Source organism: Salvelinus sp. IW2-2015, linkage group LG18 (genome assembly GCF_002910315.2).
Source record: "Salvelinus sp. IW2-2015 linkage group LG18, ASM291031v2, whole genome shotgun sequence".
Taxonomy (NCBI): domain Eukaryota; kingdom Metazoa; phylum Chordata; class Actinopteri; order Salmoniformes; family Salmonidae; genus Salvelinus; species Salvelinus sp. IW2-2015.
The window spans coordinates 26,339,721-26,352,817 of NC_036858.1; the positions used below are offsets into that span (position 1 = coordinate 26,339,721).

The following is a 13,097-nucleotide window of genomic DNA, read 5'->3' on the forward strand; positions in this document are numbered from 1 at the left end:
TTTTCACTTTTCGCACCAAAGTACGTTCATCTCTAGGAGACAGAACTCGTCTCCTTCCTGAGCGGTATGACGGCTGCGTGGTCCCATTGTGTTTATACTTGCATACTATTGTTTGTACAGATGAAAGTGGTACCTTCAGGTGTTTGGAAATGGCTCCAAAGGAGCAAGGATGAACCAGACTTGTGGAGGTCTGCAATTTTTTTCTGAGGTCTTGGATGATTTCTTTTGATTTTCTCATGATGTCAAGCAAAGAGGCACTGAGTTTGAAGGTAGGCCTTGAAATACATCCACAGGTACACCTCCAATTGACTCAAATGATGTCAATTAGCCTATCAGAAGCTTCTAAAGGCATGACATCGTTTTCTGGAATTTTCCACGCTGTTTAAAAGCACAATCAACTTAGTGTATGTAAACTTCTGACCCACTGGAATTGTGATACAGTGAATTTAAGTGAAATAATCTGTCTGTAAACAATCGTTGGAAAAATTACTTGTGTCTTGCACAAAGTAGATGTCCTAACTGACTTGTCAAAACTATAGCTTGTTAACAAGAAATGTGTGGAGTGGTTGAAAAACGAGTTTTAATGATTCCAACCTAAGTTTATGTAAACATCCGACTTCAATTGTAATAGTAGAAGTATATAGATGGTAGCAGACTTGCAAATTGACTCTGATCCTGTTCTTTTCTGTGTTGTTGTTTGTAGGAGTGTCCAAGTGGATTGGTGAATGAGGAAACCTTTAAAACCATCTACTCTAAATTCTTCCCCCAGGGTGGTGAGTTAATGACCCTTAAACCTTTGACCCCTGATTTTTAACATAGTATTTCAAAGATCTGATACTCCCCAAAGTAACTGACAAATTGAACAAGGATAGCAACATTTAACAACAATGACATATCCCATGTGATGTCCCATTGAATATATTTTTTTAACATTATGTCAGTGCTACTTACAGTAGGACACTTACACGGCTGTGTTTAAAATTATATTTAGGTTGCATTTTTATTCAACTGCTTGTCACAGGTGGATAGCGCCTTGTTTGAAGTGACATTTATGTACTCACAACTTGTTTGATCAAGTTACAGTAGGAAAGGGTCTTTGGGTCTTGTTCTCAATATATTCATCCACTTGTTTGAGGATTTTTTTTTGTATGAAGTATTCCCAGATATATTTTCTATGACACATTTTGTACATCTCTGTCCTTTCAGATTCGGGTGCGTATGCACATTTCTTGTTTGAGGCCTTTGACACTAACAAGAATGGATCAGTTAGTTTCGAGGTAAGACTATTTTTACTATTGTCTACTTCCTAAGGGAGTGAGAAAAAACTCTCATTCTGTAAATATGCAGCTGTAACAGAATACATGCCTTTTCTCTCCTTTTCAACACAGACACACACACACACACACACACACACACACACACACACACACACACACACACACACACACACACACACACACACACACACACACACACACACACACACACACACACACACACACACACACACACACACAACCTAAGGGTCGCAACATTGTTGATGAACACACTGGTGAGCATATAATGTATTGCAGTGAGCCACATAATCTTCTTTGCTGATGCTATAGCCCCAGGCAACTCGTATTGTGATTATCACAACACAATATATGCCCTTCCTCTCACTCAATGTCAATACATAGCTTTAAACAGCTTGTAGGGATGGTTATTAACTTGTAGTGGTGGAAAAAAGGTAAATGTTGAATGCTGGTGGGTATGACAGGTGGCGAGGAATTTTTTCTGTCTTTTCACAGGACTTTGTGTTCGGTCTGTCTATCATTCTGAGAGGAACGATAAATGACCGGCTAAACTGGGCCTTCAACCTGTACGACCTGAACAAAGACGGCTACATCACCAAAGAGGTAACACACACACACACACACACACACACACACACACACACACACACACACACACACACACACACACACACACACACACACACACACACACACACACACACACACAATATATCTACCATTCAGAATTCTGAGTCTCCTCTTCTAAGTTCTGAGCTTTCTGTGTTCTAAATGTGAACGGCTACAGGAGGCGTTTGACACTAGGTCCTACTTCACAGGCCATTAAAAATCATTATTAAAAAAAAAAAGAAATGTAAACCTTCTTGAACATGTGAACTTTCATGTGCCTTAATTACAAATGTGTATGAGATCTATAAATATCAAGTAAAAATAGCCTAGTTTACCCAAGGAGGAAGCACTGAGCTATTCAGGGAGAAAGACAGGATACTTCCTGGCTAGTTATGATTGGCTGAGATAATTATGTCGTTGGAAATGCAGAGAGATGAGTCCTGATTGGTCTGTCATGTTACAGGCTTCTGTCTATAACAGAATGGGGGCTTCCCTGAGGGGTATCCTGTGAAGCAGGTTTGAGGAGTTAGCAAGGTAACTTTGGTTAATTCTGAGTTCAACTCGAGATAACCGGTCATACAAAAGTGGTTCACCTTTTAGCCAGGTAAATTTCTATGTCAACAAATCCTTCAGAACTAACCTGGCTAACAGGCTAACTCACGGCTAACTTCACTTACCCTGAATCAAATGACTGAGCCACGAGTTGAGGACCAATGAAATCAGATTCCCTCCCTCTTGCAAAGATTGCATCATCAGCCCCTTCATTTAAGGAAGACAACTGATTTAATATTTTATTAATCAAATGTTTTTGTTTTTTTCTGTAAAATGTTCAAATATATCACATTACACATTTAGTAATGACAGAATACATTTTAAATTTCACGCAATGGACACTTGTTTGACTTGATAAATAAATAAATAAAATCATAGATAAGCACACCAAAAACGGCATTAACGATAATTTAGCTACTACTTTCTGGAGGACAATGCCATGCTGACTCACAAAAATGTGATTTTCCTGTGTTTTATATATATTTCCACACTATGAGGTTGGAATAATACTTTGAAATTGTGAAAATTATGATAATTCCCATTTAGTGTCAGAGCTGTTTGAAAAGACACCCTGAAAATTCAGCCTGTTTTTGCCTTCCATGATGAAATCAACACGCGGTTAATACATTTTCAGTTTTGCCCTCCCCATTAAAATAACTCCTAGAGAGTCCTAGCAAAATTCTTGCAAAGGGAATTTTCTCCAAGTTGTCTCCTAAATGGGATAACAAGTTTATCAACTTTTAAAGCAGCATAACATTTCCAGGTTTACTCAACTACACTGTATGATATCTATACTTTTAAAAATGTACAAAAATAAGCAAATCACTTACATTTGACATAAGCCTCAATGGAGAAATCAGACAGAAATCTAAAGTCTATTCTAAAATGGACAGTTCTTAAATTGACCGTCAATCTCAGATTGGAGAGTGATTGACAGATCTTGTCCTGTGGAAGTATACCCTGTGTCATCTCTCGCTCTCGTTCTCTCTCCCTCTCTCTGTAGGAGATGATGGATATAATGAAGTCTATCTATGATATGATGGGGAAGTACACATATCCCTGTATGCAGGACGAAGCGCCCAGAGAACATGTGGAGAGCTTCTTCCAGGTCAACAGACACTTTCTGTTTATCAAAGCCCTTGAGCAAGGCACTTAACCCCCAAACTGCTCCACAGGCAGACACTGATTGACATTTGACCCATTTTTCCTCCCCTTTCTCCCTTCTAGAAAATGGATCGTAATAATGATGGGGTGGTCACTATTGATGAGTTCATCGAGTCATGCCAAAAGGTAGGTTGTGTGTTTTTATTTAAAGTTATTTAAGTGACCAGGGAGGGAGGGAGGGAGGGAGGGGGACTTTATTTTATACCCAAGTATTAACACAAATATTAGCACACTGCCTTTTCGGAAATTACACAACAATGTGTCATTCTTAAATAAACATATAAAAAACAAAAAAATTAATAATTTAAAAAAATAATTTACATTCAACTTATTTCATCAACAAAAAATTGTTTCCCCTCCTCCACAAAACATACCGCTCCTTCATATGTCCACTTCGCCTCAAACAATGGGAGATCTTTTACAACCGAGAATAACTCAAAATCCATTTTTATTCTAGCTTTTATTAATCCTTTAAAAACACATTTTACATCCTTACCATGTCCCTTGTATATTTTATTTTTCCTACTCAGAAAAATGGACATCTTAGCTTGTTCCAAAATAAAATGGAACAGTTGACATTTTCTTTTCTGTTGCTTACTGTATTGAAACCCCAAAATAAAAACTGTGTTATTGAAAGTCTCCTTTACAGCTGTAAACAAAGACTCTAGTATTTCAAAAATAGGTTTTATCCTCTATATTACAAAAAGGACATCCATCTCCAACATCTGAATTAATGACAGATACAAAAGCATTAACTGCAATGATGCCATGCAAAACCCTCCATTGCATATCACCAGTACCGTTTTGTACCGGTGGCTCTCCATGCTGGCTTTACCTTGTCATCAAGGCCCAGTTTTAGTGTCTTTTCTATTTTCAATGTATCTTTATTTTAAACCTTGACACACCCCCTATGTAACTCCTTCCCATTCACCTCATCCAAACCCACCTCTTCCAATCCTCTCAAATCCAGTAATTAAACCTTTCTGTCTGACTCTGGGATATTAGGTGTAATCCCAAGTCTTGGAAAATGGGCGTCTTCATCTTGTGCCTTTTTCTTGTGACTCTTGCGCATAATCCACTCTTCTGCTGACAGAGCCTTCCTGCAACTTCCAGCAGTTGTCCGACAATCCTTTCCGACCTCACCCCCAAATGTTCAGCCACTCGTCCTCCATCCATTAATGTGGGCCCAGCCATGTCCATTAACTTCCTTAGGGTGATGATTTTGCCCTTCACCAGCATCCTGGAGAAATGTGGAACAGCTTTAGTTGTACAATCCAGTCTTGCCCCATAATACATCAGAGGTTCCTCCAACAGCCAATGCACTGACTCCGCCTTAGTGCGTCTGGACACCTTCATTATACTCCAAACCCTAAGAAGGCCTCGTTAAAATGGAGGTACTCCATCCCTAGAAATCTGGCTACTATCAACCAAAGATAAAGCATTCTTTAAATCTAATCCCCCTACCTTCTGTAATACCAGACCGGCCACCACTCTCCACACCACATTTTTCGGTCCATAAAGCAACCTTTGAATAAACTAAAAACGGAAAGCAGCAGCCCTACTAGCAAGATGTACAATACCTTGCCCCCCCTCCTCTTTTGACAAATACAAAACACTTTGTGGAACCCAATGATATTTATCCCCTCAAAAATAAAAATAAATGGCCTGTATCTTGACCAGAAGGCCAGACCGTGGCTCTAAACATGACAAACGATGCCACAGTGCAGACCTTGTATGACATTCAAGATAACAACCAACGCCATCTCCTCATCCTCCCTTCCACCATTTCAACCACCCCATTCCAATTTTTTTCCATTGTCCCCTCATCCCCTAAGATACTTAAAACCTCCCTTACACCATTCCAACCCCCCTGGCAAAGCCATGATCCCTCCAGACCATTTCCCAATTTGTAATTATTATTATTTTATTTAACCTTTATTTAACTAGGCAAGTCAGTTAAGAACAAATTCTTATTTACAATGACAGCGTAGGAATAGTGGGTTAACTGCCTTGTTCATGGGCAGAACAGATTTTTACCTTGTCAACTCACCGATTCAATCCACCAACATTTCAGTTACTGGCCCAACGCTCTAACCACTAGGCTACCTGCCGCCCCAGGTAAAGCACAACTTTTGTAAACCACAACTTTTTTCACAATTTACCTTTGCAGAGGATATTCCCATAAACCGATCAACCATGAGACTCAAACTATCCACCTCTGCTTGATTTTTCACCAAAATAACTATATCATCAGCATAGGCTGAGAGACGAATAGGAGGAATATCCTATGAAAGGTGCACCCCTTCAATGTGACTTCTAATGCTATTTAGTAGTAGCTCTATAGCGATGGCATACAACATTCCGGACAACGAACACCCCTGCCTAATTCCTCCACACACTTTAAAAGGGGCACTCAAACCACCGTTAACATTCAATACACTTTCAATGTCACCATATATCACCCTGATAATGGCAATAAAATCAGAGCTAAAATCAAAAGCCTCATAATGCCATTTCCTAATCAATTGAAATTAGACCAGCATCTAATCCAATAGCCCTAGAGATGTCCAAACAATCCTGAATCAGGGAAATGTTATCCCCTATCTGCCTGCCGGGAAGACAGTGGGACTGGTCCGTGTGTATGATTTGCCCCATCACCTCCCTCAGCCTGTTGGACAAAGCCTTGGACAGGATCTTATAATCAGTGCACAGTAAGGCCACCGGCCTCTAGTTCTTCACCTCCCTAGGGTCACCCTTTTTTGGCAGTAGGGCGAGGACGGCCCTTCTGCAGCTTATCGGAAGTAACCCTCCGGTCAAACTATCGTTAACTACTGCTAGCCAATCCTCTCCCAACATAGCCCAAAAAGACTTTAAAAAGTCAATGGGAAGCCCATCAATACCCGGTGCCTTTCCATATTCCATGCCGTTAAATGCAGTGTATTTCTTCTGCAAAGTGAGCTCCTGTCCAACAGGTGATTTGAGGCAATGAATAATTATTCTTCGTCCATCTCTAAACCAAAGACAAATTTGGATGAGGCATCCATTTCAGAGATTCCCTGAAACTTACTTCTCACCAATGCCCCCTGTGCTCTGATACCCAGCAGGTCTGCCAATGTGGCTTTTTCCCTCTTGAGTGCCTGAGTATGGCCTCGATCTCCCGTGGTCTCAACTAACGTCAGGAGTTCCACTATTTCAGACTCTAGGGCGTTGATTGATCTGGTGACATTCATTGTGTACTGATTACATAATTGTTGAATCTGGATTTTCCCTATATCCCACCACTGTTGAAGGGATACAAAACTGGCCTTTTGAGACCTCCACCTCTCCCAGAAAAAACGAAAACATTTCCTGAAGTGAGCATCACTCAATAAAGTTATATTAAAATGCCAGTATGCACTTTTAGGTTTTACAGTGTTAATATACACCACCTCAGTTATTAAACAATGATCAGAAAATCCCACTGGGGTTATCACACTTGATTTACAGACCTGAGATTGATGCTCGAAACAATAAAACCTATCTAACCTGGCCAGAGAGATGGTGTTCTCTCTCACATTGGCCCATGTGTACTGTCTCGTGCCTCCATTTTGACTCCGCCAAATATCACACAGTTCATGTGTTACAATAAGGCCTTTTAAAAAAGTCCTTGAGGCTATATGAGGTTCTTTGTGATTTGTATCTAAATCACCGACTGTGCAGTTAAAATCCCCAGCAAGAAATAAATCATCCTAAATACTACATTTCTCAATGGTATTTGATAATGTCTCTAAAAAACATACCCTCTCAACTGCCACTACTGGGGCATGTACATTTATCAGACACATAGTGATGTTTTCATATCTCGCTCTAACTTTTAATAACCTCCCCTCAACTACCTCTTCAACCTCATATGACAAAGGCAAAAAACCTTTTGAGAACAGGATGGCCACACCCCCACTTTTTGAGTTTTTATGACTACACACCATTGTCCCCCCCCCCCCCCCCCCCCTCCCGTTGCCACAACTTCATTTTCCATATTACTATGCGTTTCTTGTAGAAAACTTATGTCACTTCCCTTTCCCTTTATTAACTCAAACAATACGGCAAAAAAAAATTACGTCTCTTGCCACATTTACTTTTAAAGAATAAATATAAACTGCTCATGGTTGGAAAAAAATACAACGTAAAGGCTGCGACTGTTTCATTTCCTTTAGAATTAATCTAACTTGTCACTCTCGTGACCACTTTCTTTAGTCTAGCAATTTCTGGGCTTGTCAAACCTCCCCCTTTATTTTTGAATTCAGAAACGTTGCTGATTCAATAAACAATTCACTTTCAGGAAAAAAAATCAGTTACATTACAACGTTAATCCTGGATATATTTCTTCCCTTTTGTCAAATTCAGAAATTGACATACTTTTTCAATCCCATACCTCCCTTCCACCCCTTTCTCTCGCTATTTTGTTGTGATGCATCAGATGCCTCACTAGATTTATCAATCTCTACCTTCCTCTTAGAATTAGAACCTTCATCACCCCTTAAATTCTTCCTCTTACTCCTCGGTACTTTGAAAACAGCTGCTTCATTTTCCATTGTTTCACTCTCCTCTTGAACTCCCATTTCATTCTCCAGCACCCCTTCAGCGACCTCTCACCTACTGTCCCCTCCCTATTTTCCCTGCTCTACCACAACTGCCCCCAAAGCCACATGCTCTCCTTTCCTATTTTTCCCACCACATCTGCCCACCTTCTCCCTTCTCCTGAACCGTTAGCCTGTTCATCCCTTCTCAGTGGTGCTTCAGCTGCACCCGCGCTAGAGCTGCTACCGGGCTCTGCGTGCTCGTTCTCTTGACAATTACGCACCTTGACAATTACGCACCAAATGGCTCTTCCACACCCAAAGCATTTCATTGATTCAGTAGAAGCGTAGAACACATAGTCAAACCCATCAATCTTGAAACTAAAACGGTCAATTCAGTTCGTCAGTATCCTTCTTTACAATCATGTGCACTTGTTTCCTATGAGATACATGTTTCAGCAAAGGAGATTTGCATCCAAAAATAAGATTATTTATTGTAGATACAAGTTGTCCATGACGAGAACTCTCGCTCCAACACTTTCATCTCTAACACATTGGGGCACGTTAGAAAGTATAACTTTCTTCGCCGGATTCATAAGAGGAATTACCGAAGTCTGTGTCTCCCGCAACACAACACCACTCTCAACTATCGTATTCACCTTTTAAATGGAATCCAAGAATATTACTACAGCGCTATTCATCATTGAGGCTGATTTTATGCTATCATACCCAACGCCCACTGCTAAACTACATTCTTCCACCGAACACCCTGCCGCAACTGGAATATTGATCCCACCCCATTTTTCAAACTCTAAACCTCCACGAGTGGCCATTACAACCAGCCTCTCCCACTGGTTGTGCCCTGGAGAGAACCAACCTCAACGATCCCACCTTATACGTGCTTAGTGATAGTGAGACAATTTAACCTTAAAACAACTCAACTATCGAATATAGTGAAAATAATTCCAATTGATCCCACATTCGCGCCTGCTTCCCGACTCACTCCCAGCATGCACTCCGACGAGAGGGAGAGACTACTCTGAGGGTCACCTCTACTGTCATCTCTGTTTTAGGGAGTCAGACTCCCGTGAGAAAGAACAAGAAGCTGAAACAAACAGGGTTTCATTGTGCCTCTGGAAACTTGCTGTCCTTGCTGTCTCTCTTTAACTAAGATTTCTATCTCTCCTTCTCTCTCCATCCCTCTCTCACTCTCTCCAGGATGAGAACATCATGCAGTCCATGCAGCTGTTTGACAACGTCATCTAGGAGCCTCTGACATAGAAAAGGGGCTGGAGAACAGGGGAGGTGTGGGTGTGAGTGTGTGTGCGCCTGTATTTGTGTGTTTGTGCGCGTGTGTGCGTGCATATGTGTGTTGTGGGGGGGCTCCGAGAGGGCCTTGGACATTGACCCTCAGCCCCCCCCCCCAAATCGTGACCCCTCCTTCTAGCTCCTTTCTCTCCGCGACCACTCCAAGCCAAAAGGAGGCGCCTCCTCTTATCCAACCCTTCATCTCTTCCAGAGACACAGAGAAGAGAAGGGCTGGCTCATAGACTCTGATCCACACCCACAACCACACCAAGGACCTGTTCAGGAATGTGAAATGTTACAGAATGTTCAGATAGAAATGTGTTGTGCTGAACAGATATGATTGCCTGTTGTTTGTAATAGGGAGTCAATCGTGTCAGCTCTATTTGTCTATCTGCAACGTTCGAGGTGATTTGCCTCATTGAATACACTCGTTTCATTAACCATTTTATTATTTAACACTCCCGTTTCTGAGAAAGCTGCTGTAGCCTGCTGGCTGGACTCAACATAGGATTAAATCCCCCTACTCACTGATCTAAGGTCAGTTTTGCATATCCCCACCTCATGGTTAACGTCAGGAGTGGTTCAGCGGATGGCAACTTCTACCAGAGCAGCTTGACTCCTGACACTTCTGTCATTAATACAGAGGTAACTAGCGCCACTTAGTGGACAAAAGGAGGAAAGGACACCTGGAAAAGAGAACAGAACAGAAGTGACTGAGGATCTGAAGGATGAGACTCACTCTTCACGAACAGAAGAGACATAGTTGTTTTCGATAAGGGACTGATTTTAATATCGCATGATGATGTCTTTAATAATAACCTATATATATTTACAGAAATACTACAGCCTGTCTGTTGTCTGTCTGCTGGTCCTAGAGTCACCCACAGGTGCCTCGCTCCGTGTATGTGCGAATGTGCATGTTTGTGAGAGAGAGGCTGTACTGGCATTCCCGTCTCCGGTAGGAACCCATTCAGATTTCAACCCCATGAGACCCCCTTCGTACTAACACTAACTTACCCTCTGGCCTTTATACCTGTTACCTTAGCTGTAGGTGTATGCTGACTGTTGTACCTCTTCCAATAACCCTGTTGTCAAGAACTACTAAACAGTCTGTGGCGCTATATTGATGAACATGCTGGTTGGACCATCTAGGCTCCCGAAGACCCCTTTCTGTATTTACAGGTGACTAACTGATGCAGTGAATTATGGGAATTGAAGTTAAATTCTGTAATACATATAATGATTATTTTGCATTATACTTATCATACAGTTTAAAGAGAAATGCTTTCAGTTTCGATCGACCATGAAAGAGCAGCAACATGTCAAGAACAATTTAATCTCCTTCAGAATCCAAATTAAGCCTCTTGTTACATGTCTACGTGTGTGCTTGGGTAGGTGGGTATGAAGACAGCAGTAATGTTTCCTGACACCAAAGAGTCAGGCACACCAACTGAAGTATTTAAAGCCACCCTCAGTTATATCAGGGTATAAATAGACACATTTGTGAAATGTGAGAGGAAAGAGAGGAGAAGGAGCGAAAGAGAGATTGGAGTGGAAAGGAGAGTATGTGTGTATATTGTGAGAGAGTGAAGATTTGTCGATTGAATAGTACAGTTTCCCAATTCTTTGCCAACTTGATGCCGTTTCCTACTGGGTGTTAAAAAAGGCTGTTTGAAATGGGGTGGAACGCCTGCCTCGTGGTTCTGAATAGAATGCTGATCTTTTGTAAGATAACACTACCTGTATCCATCAACTACTTCCTGTGTCTTTCATTAAATTACATTAATTACTTCACTTTCAACCCCCCCCCAAAATTATAATATGCCATCAGGTGGGTCAATAAAACAACAACAGTGGCATATGCAATAATGTCCATATTTTACCCCCTTTTACCTACTCCTGGGAGTAGATAAAAGTTGCCCCTAACCCACTGGTCCAGACTAGAGGTCGACCGATTATGATTTTTCAACGCCGATACCGATTATTGGAGGACAAAAAAGCCGATACCGATTAATCGGCCGATTAAAAAAATTAAAAATGTATTTATATATATATATATATATCATACACACACACATTTTTGCAATAATGACAATTGCAACAACACTGAATGAACACTTTTATTTTAACTTAATATAATACATAAATAAAATAAATGTAGTCTCAAATAACATGAGCAGAGCTTGTCTGCATGGTCCCCTGTCAGTCTGCTCCTCCGCGAAACACAGACCTTATTTGAAGTAGATCAAGACATTCTCTATGGAAGACATGAACGGTAAAATAACGAAGGAACCCCTTTCAAGTTCAGCCGCAAGTTATTACAGGAATTATAACGCGTCGACTATTTCTCTCTAAACCATATACCTTTGACTAATCCGGAAACTATCACCTCGAAAACAAAACGTTTATTCCGTTCCGTATTTTATCTAACGGGTGGCATCCATGAGTCTAAATATTCCTGTTACATTGCACAACCTTCAATGTTATGTCATAATTACGTAAAATTCTGGCAAATTAGTTTGCAAAGAGCCAGGCGGCCCAAACTGTTGCATATACCCTGACTCTGCGTGCAATGAACGCAAGAGAAATGACACAATTTCACCTGGTTAATATTGCCTGCTAACCTGGATTTCTTTAAGCTAAATATACAGGTTTAAAAATATATACTTGTGTATTGATTTTAAGAAAGGCATTGATGTTTATGGTTAAGTACACAGTGGAGCAATGACAGTCATTGATTGATTGTTTTTTTATAAGATAAATTTAATGCTAGCTAGCAACTTACCTTAGCTTACTGCATTCGCGTAACTGGCAGGCTCCTCGTGGAGTGCAATGTAATCAGGTGTTAGAGCATTGGACTAGTTAACTGTAAGGTTGCAAGATTGGCTCCCCCGAGCTGACAAGGTTAAAAATCTGTCGTTCTGGCAGAACGTTCCTAGGCCGTCATTGAAAATAAGAATGTGTTCTTAACTGACTTAAATAAATAAAGATTAAATAAAATCTTTTTTTTTTAGTAGGCAAATCGGCGCCCCAAAATACCGATTTCCGATTGTTATGAAAACTTGAAATCGGCCCTAATTAAAATCGGCCATTCCGATTAATCGGTCAACCTCTAGTCCAGACTACAATTTTCCTACAGTCACATACTGATTATGGTTAGGATTGAGAAGGATAACTGAACCTAGAACTCTGGTTAAGGCCAACTTCCACCAAGAGTGTATTAATAATCGGTTAACACCCTTGTTGTAATAACCTGCACTTTCTTCCAACACCAATACAGTATTTGTAAATTCTAATTTCTTTACATTTCCATTTTATCCAATTGAACGTTTTCAAATCTCTTTTTTGGGGAGGCGGGGGGGAGGGAGCGGTCTGGCCTCGATTGCCCCCTTGCAGGTGCCGTAGGGGATTTCCTGAACTGACCACCAGTGAAACCTGTCTATACTCGCATGTACTGTCATAAAGCAATGATACCTACTAACCCATTGTTACTGACCGTGTCTAGTAAGTTGGCTAGCCTCAACTGTTGCATTGCATATTTAAGATGTGTATATTTTGTACAGAGAATAAAAATCACATTGCTATGCATCTTCTTGTGTGAAGGGTTTTTAGT

At 40.7% G+C, this 13,097-nt stretch overlaps 1 protein-coding gene across 2 annotated transcripts in view; it reads left to right on the forward strand.

The window, feature by feature from the left end:
- LOC111977617 (A-type potassium channel modulatory protein KCNIP2) overlaps positions 1 to 13,070 on the forward strand; it is a 43,812-nt gene extending 30,742 nt beyond the window's left edge. For both annotated transcript variants that reach the window (XM_024007121.2, XM_070448402.1), the window contains exons 3-8: positions 704 to 773; positions 1,207 to 1,277; positions 1,791 to 1,898; positions 3,460 to 3,564; positions 3,684 to 3,746; positions 9,395 to 13,070. In XM_024007121.2, coding sequence (XP_023862889.1) covers positions 704 to 773; positions 1,207 to 1,277; positions 1,791 to 1,898; positions 3,460 to 3,564; positions 3,684 to 3,746; positions 9,395 to 9,442 — 465 coding nt within the window. In that variant the 3' untranslated portion in view covers positions 9,443 to 13,070. The remainder of the gene's footprint in view (positions 1 to 703; positions 774 to 1,206; positions 1,278 to 1,790; positions 1,899 to 3,459; positions 3,565 to 3,683; positions 3,747 to 9,394) is intronic.
- The last annotated feature ends 27 nt before the right edge of the window (positions 13,071 to 13,097 follow it).